Raw genomic sequence first — 26,232 nt, 5'->3', positions numbered from 1 at the left:
GTATTTTGAAAAAGCTGCCCAGGAATTTCTTACATTCTATTCATCACTTCCCATCTCTTCCCCCTCTTCTGTCTATTCCAATAACCAGGGTTCTGTCTATACGGTCATACTGTACTAATCAAGTAGACTCCTCACTTCTGTTGTCCATTAGAGAAGCACTTGTTTCTTATAGCTCCTCTTCAAAAACATAGTCCTGTCACTTAAGTTTTGCATTTGATTTAGCAAGCATTTTTATTTAACAAATATTTTTGAGCACCTACTGTATGCCTAGTGCTCTGCCAGTCACATGATATTCAAAAACGATTAGGAGTAAGAAAGGTCTTGCCCTCAAGAGTTCACATTCTGATGCAGGAAATTAATGGTTACCATATATGGTATTAGGTGCCATCCTCGGAGAGCAGTTAAATGTCCAGAGGGTGGAGCAGGTGTGAATCTCAAATGTGTAGCCTTGGATGAGTTCCCAAAACTCTGTGCGTCTGTTTCTTCATCTGTGAAATAGGAATAAGAATAGTATTTACCTCTTAAGGTGGTTTGGAGCATGCAGATTAATACGTGGGAAGTGCTTACAATGCTATCTGGCAAATGGTGGCCAATAAATACTAGCTTTCATTGTTATTAGTAGAGATGTACATGTTGTATTAATAGAAACATATTAATAGGTGGCATAAAGGAGGGAGTGCTCACCTCTTCTTTGGTGGAGAAAGTCAAGGACACAGAGGAGCTTTCAAAGCAGAGGACACAGTAGAAGTGGATCTTAAAGTGTCAGGAAAAGTTAAATCAGATGGATGATAATTTTAGAGAAGCAAGAAGGCATGCCAGGTAGAAGGAACAGAATGTATAAAACCATAGGTGCATGAAAGGGTGGTCCAGGGCCCAGAGAACAGAGGGGAATGGCTAGAACATAGAGTATTTGTGGGGTAGTAATAAGAGATGAGGTTCTAGGGGGAGGCAGCCACTAGAAGGAGTGAGTTTCCAAAAGAAGTTGAGTGTTTATGTCCCATGTTGCTGAAAAGTCCAGAAGGCAGAAATTGAAAAATATACACTGAGGTTGACAATGTGGAGGTCATTTGCAAAAGCAAATGGAAAAGAAGTAAAAATGCAGTAGAATGGAGAGGGAATGGTAGGTGACGAAGTAGAGACAGGGTACAGTCAATGGTTTTGATAGCTTTGACTGAAAGAGGGTAGACAGAGGACACTAAGTGGAGAGAAACATGAATCCCCCCTGCAAATAAGGAAACTGAGACTTTAGTAAAGAGAAGCCTTTTGTTCAAAATCATAGTGAGTGTCAAGCCAGAATTTGCACTTAGTTTTACTGAGTTTAAATTCAGAGTTCTTCGTATTATAACATATAGTTCCTGAATGCCCATGTCTTCATGAAACATATCAAGGGAGATCTTCTCTCCCTCACTAAACTCTAAGCCCCTTGAGGGCAGGGAGCATGTGTGTGTGTGTGTGTGTGTGTGTGTGTGTGTGTGTGTTATTAATCTGGATAACCAGGCACTCTCCTATGAGCTGGGCATTAAAAGGAGAATAATGACTCAGCCTTTTTCTTTCAGGAGCTCACAATTTAGGCAGGGAAATAGACACCTAATTTTAGTACAGTATGATAGCAGACATAACAAAGGAGAGAGTTGCAACAAAGGAGAGAGAAATTAAATCTGGCTGTGGAGAGGGCAAGAAAAACTTCCTAGAAGTGATAGAAGTTATGCTAGTTCTTGAAGAATGATGGCTACCATTTATTGAGATACTGGGTCAGGTACTTGATTGGATGCGTCATACACATCATCTCATCTAAGACTCAGAATATCTCCACAAGGTTATTAATATTATGGTCCCCACTCAGATGCCTCCATGGCATCTGGTTAACAGTCATTGGATGCATCCATTCCAAGGAGATGCCTGCCACAAGGACAGGAGTACTCAAGTTTCTGAGCCAGGATGTATGTGTTTGTGCTCATCTACATTCATGGAGCACTTACTGTTTGTCAGGCCCTGTTGCCTGTGCTTTCGATGCTTGACCTAGTTTAATCCCTGTAACAATCCCATGAATTAGGTACTATTATCCCTATTTTATAGATGGAGAAACTGAGACTTTAAAAGTTCTAATAACATTCCAAGATCACTCAACTAAATCCCACAGCTTGGATTTAAAATCAGGTGTTTTAGAATCAAAGACAGTTTCTTTGTGCTTTTCTTATTCTCCCTTTTCTGTGTTTAATTCTGATAAGACCTAATTCTGACCAATTTCTCATTAGCTTGGGCTGTTTTATTAATACTTTGCAAAATTAGGTATTAGCCAGAACTCCCCCTCCCCCTTTGAACATCTGGATCTCATCCATCATATGCCGATTTTCTAGTTCCGCCCTCAGGAGCCAGTCTTATTCCAGCATTCACGAGGACCAGAGCGTGAGATAGCTCACCAGAAGTATCACAATATTTGAAGTATCACAATTAAAAACGAGAAAGGTACATTTCATCAGATTTTGTCCTCAATTGCCTATGTACACGGTCATTAAACAGATGGTCTTGTCCACAACCTGGTAGGCAACCCCAGTGGGCAGTCGTAATCAATTTACACGACTGAACGGGCTTTGAATGTGGCAAATAATTTTTTAAGTAATATTTGTTCAGAGACTAGTGGCTAGTTGGAATGTCAGAGGCTCAACAAGAGCTCAGCTCAGCAGTACACAGAGAAATCACCAGGAGCAGGCTGGCTGGCCAAGCTCCGAGAGGCCTCCCAAAATAGTGTCTACGCTGGTCAACACACTACCGTCTGGAATCTAGTCCTCCACTTTGAGAAGCCTGAAATAGCTGATTTTCTTTTTTCTTTTTCTTTTCTCTTCTCTTCTCTTCTCTTCTCTTCTCTTCTCTTCTCTTCTCTTCTCTTCTTTCTTTCTTTCTTTCCCTTCCTTCCTTCCTTCTTTCCTTCCTTCCTTCCGTCCTTCCTTTCTTCCTTCCTTCCTTCCTTCCTTCTTGCCTTTATTTATTTCTTTATTTTGTGTCAAGTGCTTTTATTTATAAGAGATCAGCAAAACTGGAAAGAATAGGTCAAATAAAGTAGACCTACTCCCACCGCAAGCTTGCCTTTGTCATTATCTTCAGGTCATCCCTGCCTCTTGAGGGAACTGTTTACACTGCTCAGTCCCTGCCGCCATATGGGGCAGCCCCAAAGATGACTCTTTTCTAACTGGCAACAGGCTTTAACGTGTGCCTCTCAGAACCCTTCGCCACGAGGGGCAGCAGCAGCTATACGCAGATAACTCTGGGCTCGATACTAGTGCTGAGGGTGAGCTCTGTATGAAACACGCCACCTGTGTTGGTTGAAGTCACTAGGGAAATGAGTGCCAAAACCACAGCGAGATACCACTCATGCCCACTAGAGCGGCTAGAACCGGGGAGCACGCAGTAACCAGCGTGGGCCACACCACAGAGAAATCGGATTCCTCATAGATGCCGGTGGAAATGTGAAATGGTGCAGCCTCTTTGGAAAAGTGTGGCAGTTTTTCGACACGTTAAACAGTTACTGTAGGTTTATTGGTAACTGCTGCCCTTCCAGTCCTAGTATGTACAGAAGAGGAATGACAATGTATGTCCACGCAAAACCTTGTACATGAACGGTCATAGCAGCATCACTCGTAACGGCCAAAAAGTGGAAACAACCCAGCTATCCGTTAACTGAAAAATGGATAAGTAAAATGCGTATGTCCCTACAGCGGAATATTACTTGGCATTAAAAGGAATAAAGTACTCACACATGCTAAAACACAGGTGAACCTCAAAAACATGACGCTCAGTGAAAGAAATCATTCAAAAGACCACATATTCCATGACTCCATTTATGTGAAATATCCAGATTGGGCAGAGCTGTAGACAAAAAGTAGCTTAGTGATTGCCTAACACTAGGGTGTGTGAGTGCAGGTGAGGGAGAGATGGGGAGTGGCTAACGGGCGTGGGGATTTCGGGGCAGGGGGTTCCTAAAATTAAGTGATGGTTGCACAACATTGACTTGTACACTTTAAGTGGCTCGATTATCATATGTGATAATATCTCAATAAAACTATTAAATATTTGGCAGCAAACGTTAGACCATCTTTTTAAAAGTTAATTTAAACAATGCTTTGTACGTTATTAATCGCACAATTAGATCTTTTCACGGTTCTCAAAAGTGCCCTAATGCAGCCAGAGAGGAGAGGAGAGGAAAGAGAAGGAGTTGTAAAAATTCATTATTTGCAAATATGGATCACTTTCAGTTTTAGGATCATCTGAGGAAACCTCTAAAAACAGGCTTTTCAGTGGAGCTGTGTTTGCCTTCTTCCCAAAGTATTCACTGAACACGAGTAAAAGGGAAAGAAACGTGAAGCTATTTACTGATAGTTCAGGAATTCATGCCTTCATCAGATACAAACTGAAGGCTGCGGAAAGCCTGAGTTGTGAATTATAAAAAGTTTTCAGTATATCTCAGTATATTCTTTTCCATAAGTGTGTGACAGTTGCCTTCATCCTCCCAGAATAGTGTTTTCTCAGTAGAGCTCAGTAGATGCTTATTTAAATGAAATGTACAGCTGAATGGTGTCCAAGACCAGGAATTTAATAATAAAGGTGGTCCCGCGGGTGCATCATTTTGACTTCATATGAAGGACTCTTTGGGTTGAGAAAAAGTACGAACAAAGCAACAAGGGGGTGATAAAGTAGGTGCTTTTACCTTTCAAATAACATAGAGGAGGCCTATGAGAGACACCTGCATCATTGGCTAAGTTTTTTTTAATAGTTGATGAATTTAAATTCTGTTTCATAACATTAGATTCTCTCTAATGTGCTTCCCTTTATGGTTTGTTATATTTAAGTCATATAGACTCTCTTAAAGGTTGACTTTGAGGGCCATGTTCATTGTTTTTATTTTTGTTCTCAAACCCATTTCTCATTTTGGTACAGATATGGAAAAATCCCACTTTACTCGAGATCCCTCCCAGCTGAAGGGCATTCTTATTCGAGCGTCATTGAAGAAAAGCACAATGGGATTTGGTTTTACCATTATTGGTGGAGATAGGCCTGATGAGTTTTTACAAGTAAAAAATGTGCTGAAAGATGGTCCTGCAGCTCAGGATGGGAAAATTGCACCAGGTAATGAATTTCTCAGAAAGATTTGAAGAGCAGTGATGCTGTAATAAGAACTACGGTGATGATGACTGACAACATAATAAAAAAATTAATTAATTAATTAAATTAAAAAAAACTACGGTGAAAAGGTTTAGTTTACATATATATTTATAAAACTGATATATAATAAATATGTATTTACATATATAATAACTATATATACATATACATATCGCTTATATAGAGAGAGAGAGAGAGAACTAGATTACACTACCGGGGAGGGAGATTCCTGTATTAAAATAGTTTATCCTCTAAATTCAATGCATACTAGTTTTGAGGAGGGCCATTTTTTATAAGAGTACGGCTAGAGAAAGCATATTAAATGTATTGATTTTTTTGAGTAATTTGTATCATCTCGAGATAACTCCTCGAGTGTGCTAAGATAAAGATTGATTAATCATCTCAGAGAACTGTTTGGTAGTTTTTCTTCGATGATGTAGGGTACTTTGGGAGCAATCTAACATGTACCTATAATTTTCTTGAAAAATGACCCATTGCAATGTTTATGGTGATAGCGAACGAGTGATGTCCCCCAGTTTTTTTCCCCAGTTTTGTTTTGTTTGATTTGGTTTTTGCTTCCTCAGTCTTACTGTGGTTGTTAGTAAAATTAAACTCCTATGTTAAGAATTATAAACATGAAATTACCATTTTTAGAGAGCCATATAAATCTGTCCTTTTTATAGTTTTCCCTAAGTCTTGGTAATTGTTAGGTATTTTTATATGGCTGACAGTTTTTAGGGCTGAGGGGGTTAGCGGAAGTTCAAGAACGGCTACAGTTATGGGGGAGGCTTGAGCACTTTTTCCTAGGAGGATGTTACTATGCCACTAAAGGTCGCTTCTTAGACCATTTGCTAATGCAAATGTGTCCCCCCATTTGGACGATTCAGCTGCCATGGTATTTTTGATGGCGCATATCAACTTATTTTCATTTAGGATATGGCATCTCTCATATTATGCTTTCCCACTTAAGACTTAAAATAAGACTTAAAACACGAAGCTTAAAACAAGAGACTTAAGACTTAAAACAAGAAAAGTTAAAATAATCAAAAGTTACATTTATAAGGAAAATTATTTGCGCTCTTCTTTATGACTTTGTAAGATTAACAAACTCTAGAGAGTAAAATTACTAGTAAAAATTTTTAAGCTCTCAGTTTCGACTTTTTTTTTTTTTTAACATTTTGTCCACAAAACACATTCGGTAGCTGTTGAATGTGCTGTCAGGGTTTCATAATATAGATGCAGATTTGTCTAAAACTGATGTCTGATTTGCATAGCAATACAATACTTCCATGGGAATTAACTTTTACTAGGGGAGGGAAAGTCTAGACTTTGTTTCTTATTAGTCTGATTTCTGTGTCATCTTAGATTATGAAACACATTTCTGCACACTTTAGTGTTTGTTTTTAAATACCATTTATGTTGATTTTTTTCAGGCCCGCATGCAATCAGAACAAATTAAAGCACCTTTATTTGGCAATAACCTTTTAAATAATCATATTCAAATAAAAGCAGCAAACGGATGAGACATTAGAGGGCAGATTTTTAAAGTTAAGGCTGCATTAAAAAAATTCACCACTGATGAATGTCAAATAATAATGATTCTGCCACAAAGTGGTCATAATAATGTAAAATCAGGAAAGCAAAACCAACTTCTACAAGAATTTGTTTAGTTGACTTTTCAGTGTCTTAATACATTCTTTGCTTGTGTTGGATTCTCTTGTTGCTTGTTTCTCCTTTTGAAATCTGAAATTACAATAAATTGAAAATCTCTACGATTAAGAAAGATGTCAAAGGAACAATGTCACATTATTCTAATCTTCAGCCTTACATTCTTCAAACTAGAATGAATTTTTAAGTACCCTGTAATTACTGGCCTCTTAAAATCAAGAAATAGAAGGTGGTATTGAAAGATCGCCTGTTTGTCCAAGTAGCTGATGGAGTTATTTGCTCCTCTTCTATGTACTGAATACCTGCTGCCACGAACCTGGCTTTGTGTGGCCGCCTAGGTGTGACTCAGAGGATATACTAACAGTGACAGTATGCATTCACAGTTTTTTTTCAAATGATTCCCTTGAGCTTGAGGTCATCACTCTTTGCTGCAAGGGTAATTAAGGTTTCATACATTTATCTTCTTTTTAGAGAAGAACCACAGAAGGGAGAATGACGTGTCTGTGTTCAAAATCTGTCTTTTCAGCAGTTGATGAATAGTAAGAGGTTTCCAGAACTCAAATTTAGATGATAAATTTCTTTTTGGCCCACCCTACCCCAACAAAACATTAACTTACTTGGTGGTTTTAATATTTTTAATACGATTATGTCTTAACAGGTGATGTTATTGTAGACATCAATGGCAGCTGTGTCCTTGGTCACACCCATGCAGATGTTGTCCAGATGTTTCAGTTGGTACCTGTCAATCAGTATGTCAACCTCACCCTATGCCGTGGTTATCCACTTCCTGATGACAATGAAGATCCTGTTGTGGACATTGTTGCTGCTACTCCTGTCATCAATGGACAGTCATTAACCAAGGGAGAGACTTGCATGAATACTCAGGATTTTAAGTCAGGAGCAGTGGTCCTGGACCAAAATGGAAAGCCGGGACCCACCTTGATCGGTGACCGTCTCAATGGGCCATCGGATCCGAGCGAGCAGCGAGCATCCCTGGCATCATCGGGCAGCTCCCAGCCCGAACTAGTGACTATCCCTCTGATTAAGGGCCCTAAAGGCTTTGGGTTTGCAATTGCTGACAGCCCAACAGGACAGAAGGTCAAAATGATATTGGATAGTCAGTGGTGTCAAGGCCTCCAGAAAGGGGATATAATTAAGGAAATTTACCATCAAAATGTGCAGAATTTAACACATCTCCAAGTGGTAGAGGTGCTAAAGCAATTTCCAGTAGGTGCAGATGTACCATTGCTTATCTTAAGAGGAGGTGAGTAAAAGCACAAGGAAAAATCTTCATTGTTCATGCATTTGTATCTGTTAATCGTCCTTCCTTCCAGGGCAGAATCTCTTTTTCCCCAGCAGACTTAACTGGTAATTAGTGTGCCTTTTCCTTAGGGTTCTGACTGCTTCCATAAGCAGTATCTTTTGCAGCAGTTTTTTTAGTTATTAGTGGTTTCATTCGTGTCCATTATGGATTTTCTTCCCTCTATATTCTTTTTAAAATCTGATTTATGGCTTTAGTGATTAGAGAGAGTCACAGTATTGTGCTTCTTCACATGAAATATATCCTCTTAATTTCATTTTCTCTGTTGATGGCAGTAATAGAAATTGACGCTTTCCACCGGTGGTTCTTCATCTGGGCCTCTGTGATGTGCTGAGGATGTTTTGAAAGAGCTAGCGTCTCTGTGAATAAGCAAAATGTTGGATGGTGTGCAGTCGCTCTGTAAACCAATCATGGTAGTTTGTGCTCACGAAGCTTTTCTCTTAAGCTTTAGTCTCTGTCCGTAAATGTTAATTAAACCCCACAGTCCTCGTGTGAGAGAAATACAATTTTTATTTTCCAGGGTCATCAGCTGACTTGAGCTACTCGCAGACATAAATCCAGGTCCAAGGACTAATCATAAAGTTGCATTTTGATGGGCTTTCTTAAATCCCTACCTATGAATGACTAGTATTTTAAAGAATAAAATTTAGCCCTTCACGCTTCTCTCTCTGGCTTTTAGTTTTCATTTTTGAGGCAAATGAGCAGTTTAACTTCATTGGGATATTTTTCACTTTTCTCATTTCTTTGAACTATTTTTGTTTCTTCTCTGGGTGGTATGGTAGAATGTGCTCCGAGTAAGGGGCGGATCTCTTCGTGAGTGCCGGAGAGTTATCCAGGATTCCAACACCTTTAACAAAGAGACCAGAGTTTGGTGTCCCACGGGTGTAATGCCATTTTCCTGCCTTGCTACCTGTTCTATGGTATGAGGAAGTGATGTAATCTATTTGAGTCTTCGTTGACCTGATCTATAAGGTGGTAGTAATGCTTATGCCTTAGGACTGTCGCAAAAATGAAGTGAGAGAATATATGTACGACGCCTGGCGCACAGCGGGTGTTGGCCATAGAATTTACTAGCCTACTAGAAATCGAAGCTAGTTTTATCATAAACATGAGCAGTATTTGTGATCTGGAAATGCTTCCTCTGTTTTTAAAATTTGGCTCATTTTTTTTAAGGTCCTCCTTCACCAACTAAAACTGCCAAGATGGTGAGTATACAGTGGTCCTCACATGCTTCTTCCCAACACAGCAAGAGAGATACGGTGTCCCCTCCGTAAGGGCAGCGCTCTGTGGTGGTGATTATCCACCGGGAGAAGTGAGAAGCATCCTGCCCTGGGCTTGTGTCAGAAACTCTGGGGAAGCGTGTGAGGTAGAGAGGAGGCGTGCTTTCCTGGTTAAGTATTTCTACCGAATGCTAGCGGTCCATACTGCCAGCAGCCCTGTCTTCTAAATGGTAAAGCGTGAAGACACCGAAGTGCCCACCTCGAAGTCCTTCTGCTTTCTTTGTGTTTCAGAGGAGCAAGGGTAAGGAAGTGGCTACATGTTAGGGCAGAGAATAAAACCTGTGACATCTCCCTCACGCCCAAAGAGAAGGAGCGGTAGCTTCACATCATTTCCTGGGGACATTAAATACCCACATTGAGATAACCTTCTCACAATGGACAACACAAGACTTTCTAGAATAACTGTGGCCTCTGTGCTCAATTTGCTTGTTATCAAAGTGATAGGCTGTCAGACTTGTAACAGTGTTTTCTTTGGCATTCTTCTGAATAACTGAGTAGCCTATTTAAGGACCTGTATAGCAAATAAGATCTAAAAAAGGGTACAGCAAACAGTGCCAGGAAAGAAAGTGGGCTGGGGCAGACGTGTAGCTGCCAAAATATCCACAATTACGTGGGTCTGGCTATAAAGACAATTATATATACAATCCTAATTTAGTTCTAGTTTGCTTGATTGGGAGTCTGTCATCTCGCAATGGAAAGATGGGCTTCCATAACCATCCACCATAGGCTATTAAAGGAAAGACCAACCGATATAAAATGGGTGAATTCTTTCTAATCCACCCAATAGGATCCTCTACAAATTTGCTGTCTTATGGCTCAACAGGAAAGAAACATTCTGCACTTGTATAGACTTACAACCAGTGTGAACAGAAATACTTTTTTGCCTACGTAGTTAAAATTGCACTGTTTTTCTACGTTTCTCCGGTTCCTCTGGTCATTGTTTTTAACTCCCGTGCTACCATTCTATTTCATAATGGACACCAGTGCAGCCGTGGTGACCCTAATGTTTTATTACCAGTGACCTCGCGCTGCTCTGACAGAACCCTAGGACATGTCAGGGAGAGCGGAGGAGGCTGCTCTCGTCTTCCTGCCACCCGATGGGGTCTGGTCAGTGACTCTGGGACAGCACGTTGCAGTGACCGTCCTCACCCCACTCCCTCCTGCATCCTAGTCCACATTTATTGTTTTATCACAAACATCCCTAATCTGCCTCCCCCGGCAAGAATGCAGAAGAACAGGCTCTTCTCAAAACCGTATTTATTTTCTCAGGCTGTTCATTGGATCCTTTTTTTTTTTTTCTTTTCAAATTTTATTAAATCATTTTGCCTGGCTACTATTTCGGGAAAGAATGGGAAAAATACGAACATAATGCCCCTGGTTGCCCTTACCAGATTGTCCCGCACAATTGGGCGCTTTTCCTTCATGTATTTGAATTGGTCATGTGGGGTTTTCATAGTGTCCTCTTTATAGCCCACATTAGAGGTAACACTTCCTACTCCATTTTCTGAGCAGGAATGGCATCTCAGACATCTGCACTGGGAATTAAATTGAGTGAGTGGGGAGGTGGGGTGGATCAAAAGCTTCACGAGGCTGTTCACTTGGGGCCCCCCTCTTGCCACACGCTGCCGCCCTGGGTTATGTCCTTGCCCATCTTCTTCTCAAAGTCCGTTTGTGTCTTGGGGGTGGAGGAAAGGGCAAGATCGTGTAAACTTAGGACTAATTCAGGCCCTTCGGTTGACGGCAGTATAAATCTTTTCTAATTTAAGTTAAATATGTTTTAACCAAGGGCACACGGCTATGAAGGTAAATTCCTACAAGACTTTGCAGTGGCTTTGACCCTGCCATACCCCTCCCCACCTGTCATCAGTTGACACATCTGGTTCACACAATAGTTTTATGAACTAATCGACCATCTGGTTTTCTAAAATACTAAGTAAGGCCCTTTTCCATTTCAGAAAACAGACAAAAAGGAAAATTCAGGAAGTTTAGAGGCCATAAATGAGCCCATTCCCCAGCCTATGCCTTTTCCACCCAGCATTATCAGGTCAGGATCCCCGAAATTGGATCCTTCTGAGGTCTACCTGAAATCGAAGACTTTATATGAAGATAAACGTAAGTAGCTGTGGAATATTTCGGGACAGCATGTGACAAAATCAATTTGAATTTTCTGAAAAACTGGGACCTTTCCATCTTTCAAAACCATATTGAAAAGTTATTCCTTCATCCCCATTTTCATATAACTCTGGGCTTCTTCCATTTCTATTCAACATTCATTCATCCATTTTTTTTCAAAACCAGGGATTAAGTGCCTACTATCTTCCTAACACCATAGTAGGTGTTAGGACTATAGAGATAAATAGGTTCCACAGGCCCTGTGCCCAAAAAGATGATTAACCTAAATGGAAAAGACAAATATGTAATCAAAGAAGTGTGTATAAATAAGTCCAAATGAGCCTCACAGGGATCCAAAGGAGGAGATGGTCAATTTTACCACTGGGGGTGGTAGGAAGTGTCAGATCCTGCTTCACGTAGGAAGTTAAGCCGGAACCACATCTTCAAAGACGAAGAGGTGTTTATGAGACAGAGAAAAAGGGAAGGAAAGCAGGAGTAACCTTTGCACATTGACCTTGCCCGGCCCGAGTTCTGCAAGTAGCCCAGTTCGGCTGGGTGCATTTGGCAGAGGAAACCTGAGCGGAGAGCAGGGGCAAGCAGGCTGAAGAGGGTGGGCGAGGCCGTTCTGAGGAAGCGGGAGTCCATCAGAGAAAGGATGGAGAGCCTCGGAATGGTTTGTAGGGATGATCATCTTGGACTTGCGTTTCAGAGAGATTCTCCTGGTGGGAGTAAGAGGGATGGTAAATCAGAGGGTGTGCAGCCTGAGGAGGAAACCAGAGTAGACCGCTCAGAGGAGCCCAGCTGAGAGGTGATGAGCAGAGAGCATGCAGAAGACAGAAATTCAGTTTTGTGCTAATTTACTTAAAATGATAAATCTTTTCCAAAGTAAAATTGCAGCTTACGTAGGCTTAATTTTTTTAAATTAATTTGTTTCTGAGAAATAGATCTAAATCTACCTTGGAAACTCTGTACACAGGTGGAAATATGTATAATCGACTTCATAGTTATTTAACCAGTTCCAGATCTTTATCTTGATAGGCCCAGGCCATATTCCAAAAGATGAAAACCAGATGCAAACACAGCAAAGCAGTAATTTAAATTAATAGAACTATGGGGAATCCCTTTCTTCTGACTTGCCATTGATAGCCTGATATATTCTTAGTATTGGTAGAAACTACTCAGCCCCTTTAGGCTGCACCCATAAAGTAACTGAGTTGAGTTCCAGAGTCTTTTATCCCTAAAGTTCTGTAATTCTAATAGGAATCATTTCTCAAAAGAGACTGCTTCTAAGGAACATTATCAGGATTTACCCCGTACGGTATCTCAGGTTTTATGTAGTTCCTCAACATGTTTCCAGCAAAGACTTCTTGCTTGTCAATAACATCAATATTTTCTTGAAGGTCAAATTATTTTAGTTGTGAAGTAGATTTTCCGGACTTAATATTCTGATGAATGCGACCTTCCCTTGGGGGACAGAATGGGGGGGTGAAGAGCCTGGACCCTAGAAATCAAGTTGGCTCAAAATCTCAGCTCTGCCATTTACTTGCTTCCTGACACTGGGCCACTTATCTAGGCCTCAGTTTCCACAGCTAGAAAATGGGGCTGATGATAGGTGTTAGCGATCATTATTTTCTTTTAAAATAATACCCGTTTGCAAAATTAGGCTAAGCGAATATGGAATGCTTTTCAAAAACAAAGGTATTAGTTTAGGAGTAGAATTAAGGCATTTTATGGGCTCTCTTTTCCTAGGATTTGTCCAAATGTTAATTTAGATAATTTCTACCTATCAAATATCAAACTTAAATTGGATGATTCTGTATTTAATATCACAACATTGATTTGAAAGCATTAGGACTTAATGGCAGCATAATGGGAGTGGGGGTAAATGTTTCTGAGCAATCTCAATACAAACTTTTGTTTAGAGCTGAAAACAAAGATTTAGGATTGAACTTTTTTTTGTACTAGTATGTAGTGGTATGTTCTTGTGTAAGTTTTCACCTACAAGAAAGTTCTGAGGTTATAGTTTATTGAACTCTGTAATATCCTACTAAATAATTGCATTGTTTTATTGTAATCCTTTTTAAATAAATCAAAGTATTTTGTTTTACTTATTTATTTGTATATTTTTCTGGTTTTCCTTAGCACCAAACACCAAGGACTTGGATGTTTTTCTTCGGAAACAGGAGTCGGGGTTTGGCTTCCGGGTACTGGGAGGAGAGGGACCGGACCAGTCTGTAAGTTCACATACTTCGGAATTTGACCGTTCCTATGAACTTTTAGGGGCTATTTGGTAGAATATGGTGATTTTGTTCTTTTTTTTTTTTTTTTTTAAGATTTTGATTTCTCTAAGCATCTCATGAATGAGAGGAAGAACTGCATTTCTGTTAGTGTGATGGTCTCCCAGTTACCTTGGTGTGGCTGAGGCTAGAACTGAATATGTCCACTGTAAATTGGGCAGTAATTAATTTCTGTCTTTCTCTACGTGCCTACAGCTTATTTTCAATTTTTATTTCCCTTTGCCTTTGTTAAATTTTAAGACCTTTGCCTTCTCTAAGAAAGAAGCATCCTGTTTACCACCATCGGTCTGTCCTTTGAATGCTCCATAAACAGGTGGCATGAGCCTTTGCATATTCTGTCACTTACTCTTATTAATGGGTTGACATTTTCATGCTCAGTACTTTGCGTGCCATTTCATCCGCTATACCTATGAAACTAGGAAAATATGAAATAATTGATATTTCTGTTCAGAAAGCATAAGGGTTATGTTTGTAAAGCATTTAAAATACAGAACTTCGTACACAATTCTCACATAAAGTTTAGAGAACAAATGTAATGGCTTCTATTTTTAAGTTTTGCCCTTAGTTTGAATGACAGAGAAGTAATGTACTTTGTAGAGTTGGAGAACATATTTAAGTTTTTTCTGTGTGATATAAGAAAGACATTATTATCATGCTTGGAAGATAGGTGAGTAACAATAACCTTTTAAAATGACAGGCTTCTTTCTATTTCTGGATAGAATAGTTGATTTATGTATTATAAATATGTTCTAATTAGCCATATTGGCTATAGTTAAAACAATTATAAGAGACAAATAAAGCTCAAGGCAGGTCAACTTATACAGGGCAATTGTTCTTGGTGGAAGACATGATTTTGTTTTAATGCTTCCTATTTTGTTGGTACATATAGTGGTGACTAAGACATTTTCAGAATTTATATCAAACAACTTGGGAGAAACCCTTCTCTTAAATGTCAGGTTTTAGCAGCTCTGAAACTAGCCCAAACATTCAGGATTCCCTAATAACAGGATTCTAATTGCCGGCAAACAAAATGAGCCAGATCTGTTTACCTCGATGTAAGTGGACCTCAGGCCACTCTGTTCCCCCGAGATATATCTACTGCTTTGAGATTTAGGAACAAGAAATGTTTCTGGGTTGTATATTACTGAATTTCCACTAGTAACCGTATGGAATGGGAGTTTCTTGAGAATTATCCCAACTGCGGTGAACGGTGTGTAGAAAACCTTTGCTGCTGCATTCAGTACACTTTTTGTACTTTTTAGTAGCTGTTCCACAGAACTGCATTTTCTGAATTCAGTGTCTTTTGTTGTATTGCTAAAAGTGATAGTGGCAGTTTTTAAGTTATTGAACAGCTTTGCATTTTCCACCTTGTGTCTACGTATCCCTGAAGATCCAGAAGGGATCATGTAGTGTGGTGATGTGAAGTGCCCTTTTAGAGAAGGGTCACTTTCTAAGATATTACCTTTCTCAGATGTTCATAGTTGAACTGCAAAAATACATTAGTTTGCGTAGTACTGGGTCAGGAAGTCTTTAACTTAGTTTTAAGGGTCGTAGTAGATCTTAGTTGACTGTAGAGACCAACCTACACTTTGTTTTCTTATCAGATCTACATCGGGGCCATCATTCCTCTGGGCGCAGCCGAGAAAGATGGTCGGCTCCGTGCAGCTGACGAGCTGATGTGCATTGATGGGATTCCCGTGAAAGGGAAGTCTCACAAACAAGTCTTGGATCTCATGACAACGGCGGCTCGAAATGGCCACGTGCTATTAACTGTCAGAAGAAAGATCTTCTATGGTGGTATGTGAGCCTGTTCCCGCTTTATAGGTTAATCAAGAAACAAAGAGACTTAGGCCATTTTCTATATGGTTTTGCAGGTATTTTAGTATGTTTCCTAGTGTATCAGATAAGCCATTTGGTGTGATCCAGAGCCTCATCATGGAAGGCCATTTAAGGTCAAAAGGATCCAGAAATAATACTACTATTAAAGAGACAAAATTTGGGCCTCTGTATTAAGACTATATTAACGTATTGACAGATTTTGCCAAGGTGGTATTGTAGACGGGAATATCAAGTTAAAGTCTGTTTTCTTAAAAGCAAATATAGTTTTTTAGTCATACCAAGAGATCCCTTGAGCTGAATATAAAAAAATTTTGGATCCTGATGAATTGCTAAGTATTCAAAGAGGGCAGAATGTTTCTATTTGAGAATTTTTAATATAATGTCATTTAACATTAAAAAATAAAAACATTTATTGAGTGCTTCACTCTGTCTGAGACATACCGATTCTTTTATTTAGTCTTTACAACACTAGGCTGTAAATCCTGTCATTATTCAGTTTTACAGTTACCCACAGAATGGTTGAGAGACACATAACTGGTGAGTAGTAGGGCCAGGGATTAAAACAGGGAGTTTAATTGTAGAGCCCGGGGTCTAAACCATTACATAAGGCTGTGAATACATTTTTCTCATCAGTAGCTTTGTGAATATTACACCAGAATTTTTAGAAGTGAATTCTTGCCACTTTAAGATTTTAAAAAGACAACCCTGGAGCACGAGAGTGTAAGCCTCATCGAGGTAGGGGTATTTATGCATTTAGTTAACTGCTGTACCCCCACACATAAAACAGTGCCTGCCCAGCACAGAGTGGACATCAACGAATGTTTGTTGACTTGATGAATACTTGCATTACTCTTAAAAATGAGGCACGGTGTTTTTGATTGCAACATCCAAAGGAAAGGCCTGCCTGTTTCCCTAAGTATCAGGCATTTAGAGACTCAGATTTTAATGCAGCGTTGGTTGTGTTGGAGACAGAACATAAACACATGCAGTAAAAAATGTTGTTACAGCCAGAGGCTGGCTCTCTCCCGGAAAGCATCATGAAGAAGTTTCGTAGTAGTTTGATATTATTGGAGGCATTTAGCTAATTCATTATAACCACGCATTATACAAAAACAAAACAAAACCAAACCTTTATTTTTCATTAATGATTGGATGTTGGGCAGCACTTTGTTGAAATTCTAAAACATAATCTCAGAAGCATGTAGATTTTGAGCCAAAAGAGCACTTAGAAGTGGGTATTCCTCAGGGGCGGCTTATTTTGTTAATGATGGCTCGGATCAAATTATGGCACAAAATTTGTTTTTTTTTTAATCAGTTAGGACTAACTTGTGTTATTCTTTCTTGAATTCTGATGTCATACTTGAATAAGAAAAAAAGGTGTAAGTTAATTCTCCATTTGCTGGGGATTCCTATGACCTATTCTATGCCTAGGAAAATTGGCTCTTCATGTGGACAGCTTGTCATATGCTGGACGGGGTAGGCAGAGGGCTGCTGATGGTTAGCGCATCTGGTATCATCAATCAGCAAGATTGCAGCTGTAAAACACATTCTAACTTCTCAACCAGTGAGGGGCAGCACCTCTGCCCTGGTGCAGTGACCCCAGCATCACATTATTCAGTTTTATTATATATATATATATATATATATATATATAATATTATATTTATAATATATAATATATAAATATATTTATTATGTATTATATTCATATTATATATAAATATAAAAATAATATAATTTATTGTATATATATTTTATATTTTATATATTATATATATAAAATATATATAACCTTCGTCCTGCACTAAGTTATATTTAACATTGATTTTAAAAGGAAGTGTACCGGGTCAGTTTTCATTACCAACTTTTGTTTAAATTACTGGTCAGAATCCTGCTGGAATTAAGACAATTTCAAGAAGAATTGGTTTACCATGAACTTTCATGGAAGCTTCGAAAAGCTTCCTTTAAAACGAGAAGACCTCCCATTCTTCGGTTATACACTGGCAGAGTATTGAAGTTGTCGACCCACTGGTGCAGCCTACAGCTGCGCCCGATGATGTCCAGAGCTCACGTGGGGGGATTGTTTCTCTAGGCTATAGGTTATTCGAATCTACATTTTCCTGTGAGAGACTTAGCGCAGAAACACTTTAGTTAACAAAAATTATGATGTTCCAGAAATATCAGAATTGGTCATGTTTATTATAGAGAAACAACCTGAGGATGACAGCTCTCAAGCCTTCCTTTCAACACAGAATGGCTCACCCCGCCTGAACCGAGCAGAGGTCCCAGCCAGGCCTGCTCCGCAGGAGGCCTATGATGTAGTCTTGCACCGAAAGGAAAATGAAGGATTTGGCTTTGTCATCCTCACCTCCAAAAACAAACCACCTCCAGGAGGTAAGGGCTGCTGTATCCTACCGTCCCTGCAATTTCAGTTTTCTGAGTCTCCCAGTGGGCTTCGTGAAACTAATTAGGAATTATGTATAAATTGCCTTAGAGACTTATCTTTTTAAGAACGATGAATATTTTCTTTATTTTCAAAACCAGGTAGTCTGAATCTGAACTTCCAGGCCTCAGGTTTAGCTATCATCTCAGATTCCATAACATCAGTCTTAGCGGCTCCATTTGCACCCAGATTATACCGTGGCAGGATATGGGGGGGCGTGCCCTATGAGATTCAGCAAAGGACGATGCTGAGTTTTTTCAAATAAGGAGGCATAGGTTTTTGGTTTGTTTTTTTTTTATTAGGAGAAACTGCGTATGCAGAAATGAATTAAATGCTAGAAGTAGTTGAGAAGAAGCAAAACAGATTAATAGAAAAATCTTGACCCAAATATGTCTTAAATAGTCCTTTTGTGTTGTTTAATCATAATTGCCACATTCCAGCTATAAAGGAACCTTCTTGAATGACAAGAGGCATTTTTATCTTTTATAGATGCGTCAGTGAAAGGTAAAAATTTTGTCAGAACTTTAAGCATTAATCTAAATATCCTGAACCCAGTTTAACAGAATGCTGTCACCTGGGAAGGATGAATGTATGTATTAATTCCTTCAACAAAGAAGGACTTACCTCTAGTCTGTTCAGGGCTGTTACAGTCCAGCAAATTAAATATTTGTCTTGCCTTTATGTTTCTAAGAAATAATCATCTTTAAATATAATTATAATATCCAAGATGAACCATGAGAGACGATGGACTCTGAAAAACAAACTGAGGGTTCTAGAGGGGAGAGGGGTGGGAAGATGGGTTAGCCTGGTGATGGGTATTAAAGAGGGCACGTTCTGCATGGAGCACTGGGTGTTATGCACAAACAATGAATCATGGAACACTACATCAAAAACTAATGATGTAATGTATGGGGATTAACATAACAATAAAAATTTAAAATAAATAAATAAATATAATTATAAGATCCAAATGAATATAAGATGAGAACCAGAAAATTGAGATTGATCTATCATACTTGTCTGGTGACTTTATTTTTCCAAGTCAAATGGTAAACATCTTTGACCACAGGAAAATGTGTGCTTGCCTTTGCCAGTGGATTTGATTATATCCCGCGTAGTGAGATCCTCTTAGACTAGAGGGTCACTAAAATCTTAGAAAAAGAAGAAAACCCTTGCAGGAGTGTTGGAAGCCAAACCAATTTGCAAAAATCTTGCTAAAATTAATGCAAGTGTGTGAAGGAAGAAGATTCTGTGACATGGATGAGTTATTACTATAGTATCAGGTCACTGCTCACGGATACTAGTTTCCATTTTCCAAAAGCAGTTGCTATGGTAACGCTTGGAACTGGAACTGTCACTGATGCTCTGAGGATGATTATGTGGCCTGTGTTGGAAAAATGAAAGAAAGCAGGTTTTTGGTGGATTTTGTATTAAAGCTTTGGAAATCAGTATTTCCCAAACCAGGTAACCATTTTAGATAACCATATCTTCATTCTCATGCCATCCAAGAATCCCATGCATTCAGATTAACAAAAACAGTGCAAGATTATTACTCAGTGTGAGACATGCTAGCCGCTTTTTATACTGAAGAGACTCCTTTCCTAGGACTGCTGAAATTAGGGAAGAGTCTAGGGCCTACCATAAAACAAAGCAATATAGAGGAATTCAGTAAAATAAGTTGCATTACTTATATAGGTTTAACATTTTTATATTATTCGTTTATATTTAAAATGTATGTTGCATCTTAATATGTATTAAGTATATTCTTTTTATTTGTGTATGTTTGTCTATATTTAAATTTTTCAAATATTTTTATATTTATTCATTTTAATTGTTTCTTACTATTTTGATGGTTTTGTGTACCATAGATGCTGGATCTCTGTATAAGATAGTGTCATTAGCTGTTGGGCTCTGGAATCAGACAAACTCAGATTCAAGCCCTGCTTATGTCTTTTAATAGCTGTCTGATCTTGGGCAAATTACTTACCCTCCAAGAGCTCCAATTTCCTCTCTAAGATGAGGATGATGATAACACTTCCTGTCTCATAGGAGTCTGAGGATTAAAGGAGATCATGCATGTGAGCCTTAGCCTGGACCTTCAATAAATGTTAGCTGTTGGGAGCTTCTGCTGCTATCACCATTGTGTTATTTATAAAATTGTTTGTCACTGTCTCTTGCTTTTTTTTTTTCTTTAAGAAACTTTAAAAAGTTTATCAATACTTGAGTAACAAGATGGGAAAGAAAGCCCAATTAAAATGTAAGATTGAGGCAGCAGCTCATGTGTGCAGGAAATGAGTGTTTGCAGCTCATTAATTATCAACCTGAATGGTAAATTAGGCTTCGGGTGCCCGTGAATTTTATATAAAGTACTTGAGCTTTTCAGTCATTGGTGCAAACCCAGAATTGGTAATTTCACTGAAATGCTAGTTGATAATCTCATGGAATGCTGAGCCCTGCAAGCCTCCTTCTTGGGATGCCATGCATCTTGTATAGATAAAAGGAGGACCCTGGGGGGCTTGGATGAGGAGCTTTCACTCCCGAAGACTGAGCAGTCCTGCAAACTGCATTACACAGAAGGTGCGCTTTAGACAAGAGTTAGCACAGGTGAAAAGGTAGGAAAGCTCTCAGAATAGATCATTCTTTATAGACCTTGTCTTGGTATGGATTGGTACTCTGTTCAGGATAGGTTATTTCTTTCTTCTGATTAAATGTATTTTCTGGTGACATTTGTCCCAAGCAGAGTTCCCGAAGGCATCTCTGACACCAGTCATGAAATTCTGAGATTCTCGGGGTGCCTGGGTGGCTCAGTCAGTTAAGCGCCTGCCTTCAGCTCAGGTCATGATCCCAGGGTCCTGGGATCGAGCCCCACATCAGGCTCCCTGCTCAGCGGGGAGTCGGCTTCTTCCTCTCCCCCCTCACCCTGCTTGTACTCTCTCTCTCTCTCTCTGACAAATAAATAAATAAAATCTTAAAAAAAAAAAAAAGAAAGAAAGAAAGAAGGAAATTCTGAGATTCTCTGCGGTTGACTTTTTCAAAGATCAGGGATCTGGTCCAGCACCCTTACTGCCCTAGCCCTAGCCCCAGCTTGTGCAAGTGCTCAGTGAACAGAGTACCTAGAAAAGACCTCTATTTAGGATGAAAAGGCTTGCCTAGTTTTTACTTTGCTAGTGCTTCAGAGGTTTTAGTGTTTCTTTTCTTTAGCATATACTTTTCAGTTCTGGTTGCAAAGGATTCTTTGAGAGGGGACATTTCCAGTTACTGTCCTTTCTTTTCCCGAAAGAAATGTTTTAAGAGCACTGAAGTGACCTCAACAGCTGGACAAGCCAGTCTGGGAGAAGATTTAGGCCAAAGATGAATGAAGACGGATAAATTGGTTTTATGGCCAACGCCTGTGGACTTTGTATATCAACAAAAGCAAGGCAGGACTTCAGACTTTTCCCTAGCTATGTGTACTCTACAGGGTTACCTTGAAAACTTGCCAGTCTATTCAAAAGTTATCCTTCTACTGGTCTCTTTGCTGTTTTTAACTGTTTTGATAATACAGCTGTCAACGCCGAGACTATAATAATCTGACTACTTTTACCTTCCTTCACCCAGACAACTAACCCTTCAGAAAGTTCTGTGCCAAGATTTGCTGATTCCCTTTGAGCACATTGCTCACATGATGAGAAAGGAGCCACTGAGACGTCAGAGATTCATTTTGTTTGATGCTTTCCCAAGTCTGACCAAACCCCTTTCAGCGTGTCAAGGGGCTGAATGATTTTCTTCTCAGGGCAACTAGAATGAACAGCACGTACCAGTAGATCTTTTCTTTTTTTTTTTTTTTTTAAAGATTTTTTTATTTATTTATTTGAGAGAGAATGAGAGACAGAGAGCATGAGAGGGAGGAGGGTCAGAGGGAGAAGCAGACTCCCCGCTGAGCAGGGAGCCCGATGCGGGACTCGATCCTGGGACTCCAGGATCATGACCTGAGCCGAAGGCAGTCGCTTAACCAACTGAGCCACCCAGGCGCCCCCCAGTAGATCTTTTCTAAGAAGGAGAATAACTAAGGTATTGAGGTAGAAGGTCACCACAGGGCCACTGTCTGGTTCAGCATATGTTCCTTCTTTTTTTTTTTTTAAGATTTTATTTATTTATTTGAGAGAGAGAGCCCAAGCAGGGAGGAGAGGGAGAAGCAGGCTCCCCTCCCCCGCCAAGCAGGGAGCCCAATGCGGGGCTTGATCCCAGGGCCCTGGGATCATGACTTGAGCCAAAGGCAGACGCTTAACCGACTGAGCCACCCAGGTGCCCCTCAGCATACGCTTCTGACCTGCTGTCCTCTCTGCAAATTGCTCATACCGCCTGGCACAGGACGTGGCCCGTACTGCTCGGGTGCTTTTCTAATTACTTTGTTTTAAGGAAAATGGTATAATAAGTGCTTGATATAATTCAGAGCTAAAAGGCACTTGCTTCCAACATTGACTTCCTCTATTTAGGATAAAATCCCTCACTGTAGAATCTTAGAAGAGCCAGGGAATGGCCCTGTCTGTGGGGCTATAAATCACAGCCAAGAATAACTTCCAGTTCAAATGAAGGCCTATTAAAATGTCCCTGACATACACCTACTATGACTCAGAAATACTAGTAAGGAGCCCATTTTACTATGAAAATTAAACATAGAGTGCCATTTTAAATATTAATTATCCCTATTCGTAACAATCAGTAGTCAGCAGGAGGCAAATGCCCGACAAGTTTACCGATCCAGGTAAGGAAATTCTTAAGGAACATGGGAGGAACACTTCTTAATACAAATGCCCCTTATTAAAAGGGGTGAAAGATATTTTGACAAGATTTCCTGAATGTCTGAGAACTCGTTTTAAGCCATAACAGCAAAGTGTCTTCATAGTCTAGGAAAGCCTTCAGCATCATGAGCCAGTAGAACTGTGCGGTGTGTCTTTGCAAATGTCTTAGACTCCGCTTTGTGCATTCAGGGCAGGATTTTATCCCTGAGCCAAATAATCTCAACGTTAAACATTTCATGTTCTGATTCCCTTCACCTTTCCCAAAAATCTAAAGGCACAAACAAAAGGAATTTTGCTACAGAACTAAGTAGGATTTAACGGTCAGTCATTTCACCATGCATGGATTTCTGGGCAGTAACTTCTGAGTCCTAACCTTGAATTTGAACTGCATTTATTTACAAGGCCCCCCGTGGGAGTAAATACCCCTTCAGCAGAACCAAAGATGGTCTCGTTGTGGCAGTTTCCAAAATAGTCAAAATAGGATGCAGCCTCAATGGCCAACAATAAGCAAGAAGCATCAGTTTCGTGGGAGAGTATCGTAAATATCAGGGAGGTCAGTAGCCTTCAAACAGGATTGTTAGGAAGGCAGTATAAAAATTGGAGAAAGGTTTATGGTGAGTGGAAAACAGCACCGAGGTCTATGTGCTACGACTGCAACTCTGTAAGGAGAGTGTATGCGTGTGGGCCCAGAGCGGACGACGGTACGGGGTAGTTATAGTTGGATAAGATCATCGCATGTGATACTTTTCTGCTCTACCTTTAAAGAATGTGTTTTGATGTTATGATGTTGAATTTTTAAATGATGATAAATCCAACGCTAACGTATCTTAAATAATGGAAAAACCTGGGCGTTTTCTTCCCCCTAGTTATTCCTCATAAAATTGGCCGAGTCATAGAGGGAAGCCCAGCAGATCACTGTGGAAAACTGAAAATCGGAGATCACATCTCTGCGGTGAATGGGCAGTCCATTGTTGAACTGTCCCATGATAACATTGTTCAGCTGATCAAAGACGCTGGTGTCACCGTCACACTAACGGTCGTTGCTGAGGAAGGTAAGGAACCGGGCACCTCGCCTTGCACGAGCTTGTGTGAGCGGCACGAGTGGTGGCCGTTTCTCCATGTGCTGGAGAAGCAAGCACCCAGAAGGGAGAGAGATTGGTCATACTTCTCAGATCTTATTTTCTTAAAATAATGTGTTCAGTGTCTGCTTGCTTGAATGAGGGAAATCCTCTAAAGATTCAGACAGTCACTGTTGATATCGAGCCTTTCTTATCAGGGCCGAGCCCAGGGCGCCTCTCCCCATGGCCAGGGCTTTGTTCTGGGGAGCTGCTGTCTAAGTGGGGGGGTGGGCAGTATGTAGGAATGGCCAGGAAATAGGGCATAAAATGCATCTAGTGTCTTGCCTTTTCGTCATTAAGGGTTTCTAATTAGGAATTTTGAATAGCACCCGTTTGGGCTCTTTGTTCATGAATTACAAGGTAAGGGTTACATAATGCGCCTCTCATTTTTCCCCGAGTTTGCAAAACGAAGGAGGAGAAGCCCCACAGAGCGGAATTATGCAGAGTCCATCTTTCCTGTTAAAATCCCTTGTACTGTGATGTGAGCTCATGCCCCGCGGTGCCCCGTGGCCCTCTAGTGTTGGCAGTGTTGGGGTCTTTTTGTTCTCGATTCTTCCATTCTTCGCTCGTCGCGCTGCCCCTGTCTCCTACACTCGTTCATAGCGAAGGTAGCACGTGATCTCCTGCCGTCCCAGCGCGCACAGGGCCACTTGCACCTGCACGTGAGCGCTCCCGGCCGCTCGAGGAGGCCTTTTCCAGTCCTCGGACCCGGTGACATCCCCGCCCCGGCCCATTTCCCTTTTCTGGTCTGGTCCACACTCTGCCCAGACTCTGTCCCAGACTGTGCTGCTCCTTCCTCCTAAAATCCTCCTCCGCAGGAGCCCAAGTGCTTCCCCACTCTGCACAGAAAGCGGTTTATGAGTTTGCTCCCAGCCACCTTTTACATCGAACTCCCACGGTTCCTTCCAGATCCGCTCCGGAGCGAGGCCTCTGCGGCCTCTGCACCCACGTGCTGCCCCCCGGCCCCTGCCCTGTGAGCCCCCCACACTCCGCCGCTCTGCGGTTCACTGAGCATTGCTCCTGCCTGATGGTCTCCCTGCCAAAATGCTCTGCTCTTTGAAGACAAAGAGAATATTATCCGTTGACTGTGATCTTAGTAGGCCATCAGTAAATATTTTTTGAATGAAGAAGTGAGTTAAATGGATGAACGAACATTCATCCCCTCGAGAGGGGTCGAGGAGACGAATGAACAAAGGGACAAAGTACAAGTCAGGAGGCTTGCAGTTCCGTGCCGGTACCGAGCAGAGGTGTTAGAAACCCAGTAGGAGTGAGGCCTTGACAGAGTTCAGGGACACCTGTCAGCTAGTTGGATGACCTGAAACAAGCCACTTCATGTTTCTACCCTGCAGGTTTTTGTCTATGGAATGGGGACGATAGTGTCTATTTCAGGATCTGCATGAAGATTACAGGTGAAAATGTACCTAGCCTGGATAAGTACCCCGAGGTGCTCATCTAATGGTAGCTGTGTCATTTCACCCCACCTCTGCATGGCTGGGCCCCGCATCCAGGTCTCTGCCACAGCTCACCACCTAAGGAAAGAGTAGTCATATTTAGTAAGCACTGAACGATGTGGCAGCTGTTACCCCAAACGCTGGACGTCCGTTCACTTATTTCGTGCTCACGCTAATCCTAGGTAGGCACTATTACTTTCCCATTCTGTAGATGAGGACACTGAGCCCCCGAGCAGTTGGAGAACTTGCCCACGGTCATAACACTCATGACAGAAACGGTGTAGGAGTCCGCAGACTGGCCCCAGGATCCATGCTCGGGACAGCTGGGCCTTCCCCAACCACAGTATCCAGAATAATCCTGCGCGCCCCGCTCGACTTTGCCTCCTTGCACTGATCTCTACCTGAGATGATTTAAGCTGTGGTTTCTTGTTTATTGCCCTCTCCCCCTGCCAGCATGTAGAGTCACAAGATTCCTGAAGTTAGAGGTCTTGTCATGTTCAGTGCTGAATCCCAAGGGCCTAAAACAATGTCAGGCACGTAGTAAGTGCTCAATAAAAAAGTTCTTGAAGGACTGTTGTTACTTAATGTGATTTGGGTCAGGTTTCTTTGTCTCCCATTTCTTCACCATGATTTCTTTACTACGATCTCCAGAGCCTGCTTTTTAGCCTTAAATTTGTTCTGTGACCCACAAAGAAAAGCAGGCGTCGGCGTCCCAGGAGATCACATTTTAGGTCTGTTTGGAGAATGAGGTCTTACACTTACATC

General features: G+C 40.7%; 1 protein-coding gene across 2 annotated transcripts in view; it reads left to right on the top strand.

Moving 5' to 3' along the window:
- MAGI3 (membrane associated guanylate kinase, WW and PDZ domain containing 3) overlaps positions 1-26,232 on the top strand; it is a 234,557-nt gene that overhangs the window by 190,925 nt on the left and 17,400 nt on the right. For both annotated transcript variants that reach the window (XM_032421255.1, XM_032421249.1), the window contains exons 9-16: positions 4,933-5,121; positions 7,484-8,089; positions 9,320-9,351; positions 11,382-11,538; positions 13,681-13,772; positions 15,440-15,632; positions 17,880-18,068; positions 23,765-23,950. In XM_032421255.1, the coding sequence (XP_032277146.1) occupies positions 4,933-5,121; positions 7,484-8,089; positions 9,320-9,351; positions 11,382-11,538; positions 13,681-13,772; positions 15,440-15,632; positions 17,880-18,068; positions 23,765-23,950 (1,644 nt within the window). The remainder of the gene's footprint in view (positions 1-4,932; positions 5,122-7,483; positions 8,090-9,319; positions 9,352-11,381; positions 11,539-13,680; positions 13,773-15,439; positions 15,633-17,879; positions 18,069-23,764; positions 23,951-26,232) is intronic.

This window comes from Phoca vitulina, unplaced genomic scaffold (assembly GCF_004348235.1).
Source record: "Phoca vitulina isolate PV1807 unplaced genomic scaffold, GSC_HSeal_1.0 scaffold2, whole genome shotgun sequence".
Lineage (NCBI taxonomy): Eukaryota > Metazoa > Chordata > Mammalia > Carnivora > Phocidae > Phoca > Phoca vitulina.
The sequence above is the reverse complement of the archived record's forward strand: the minus strand, read 5'-3'. Positions and strand labels throughout refer to the sequence as shown.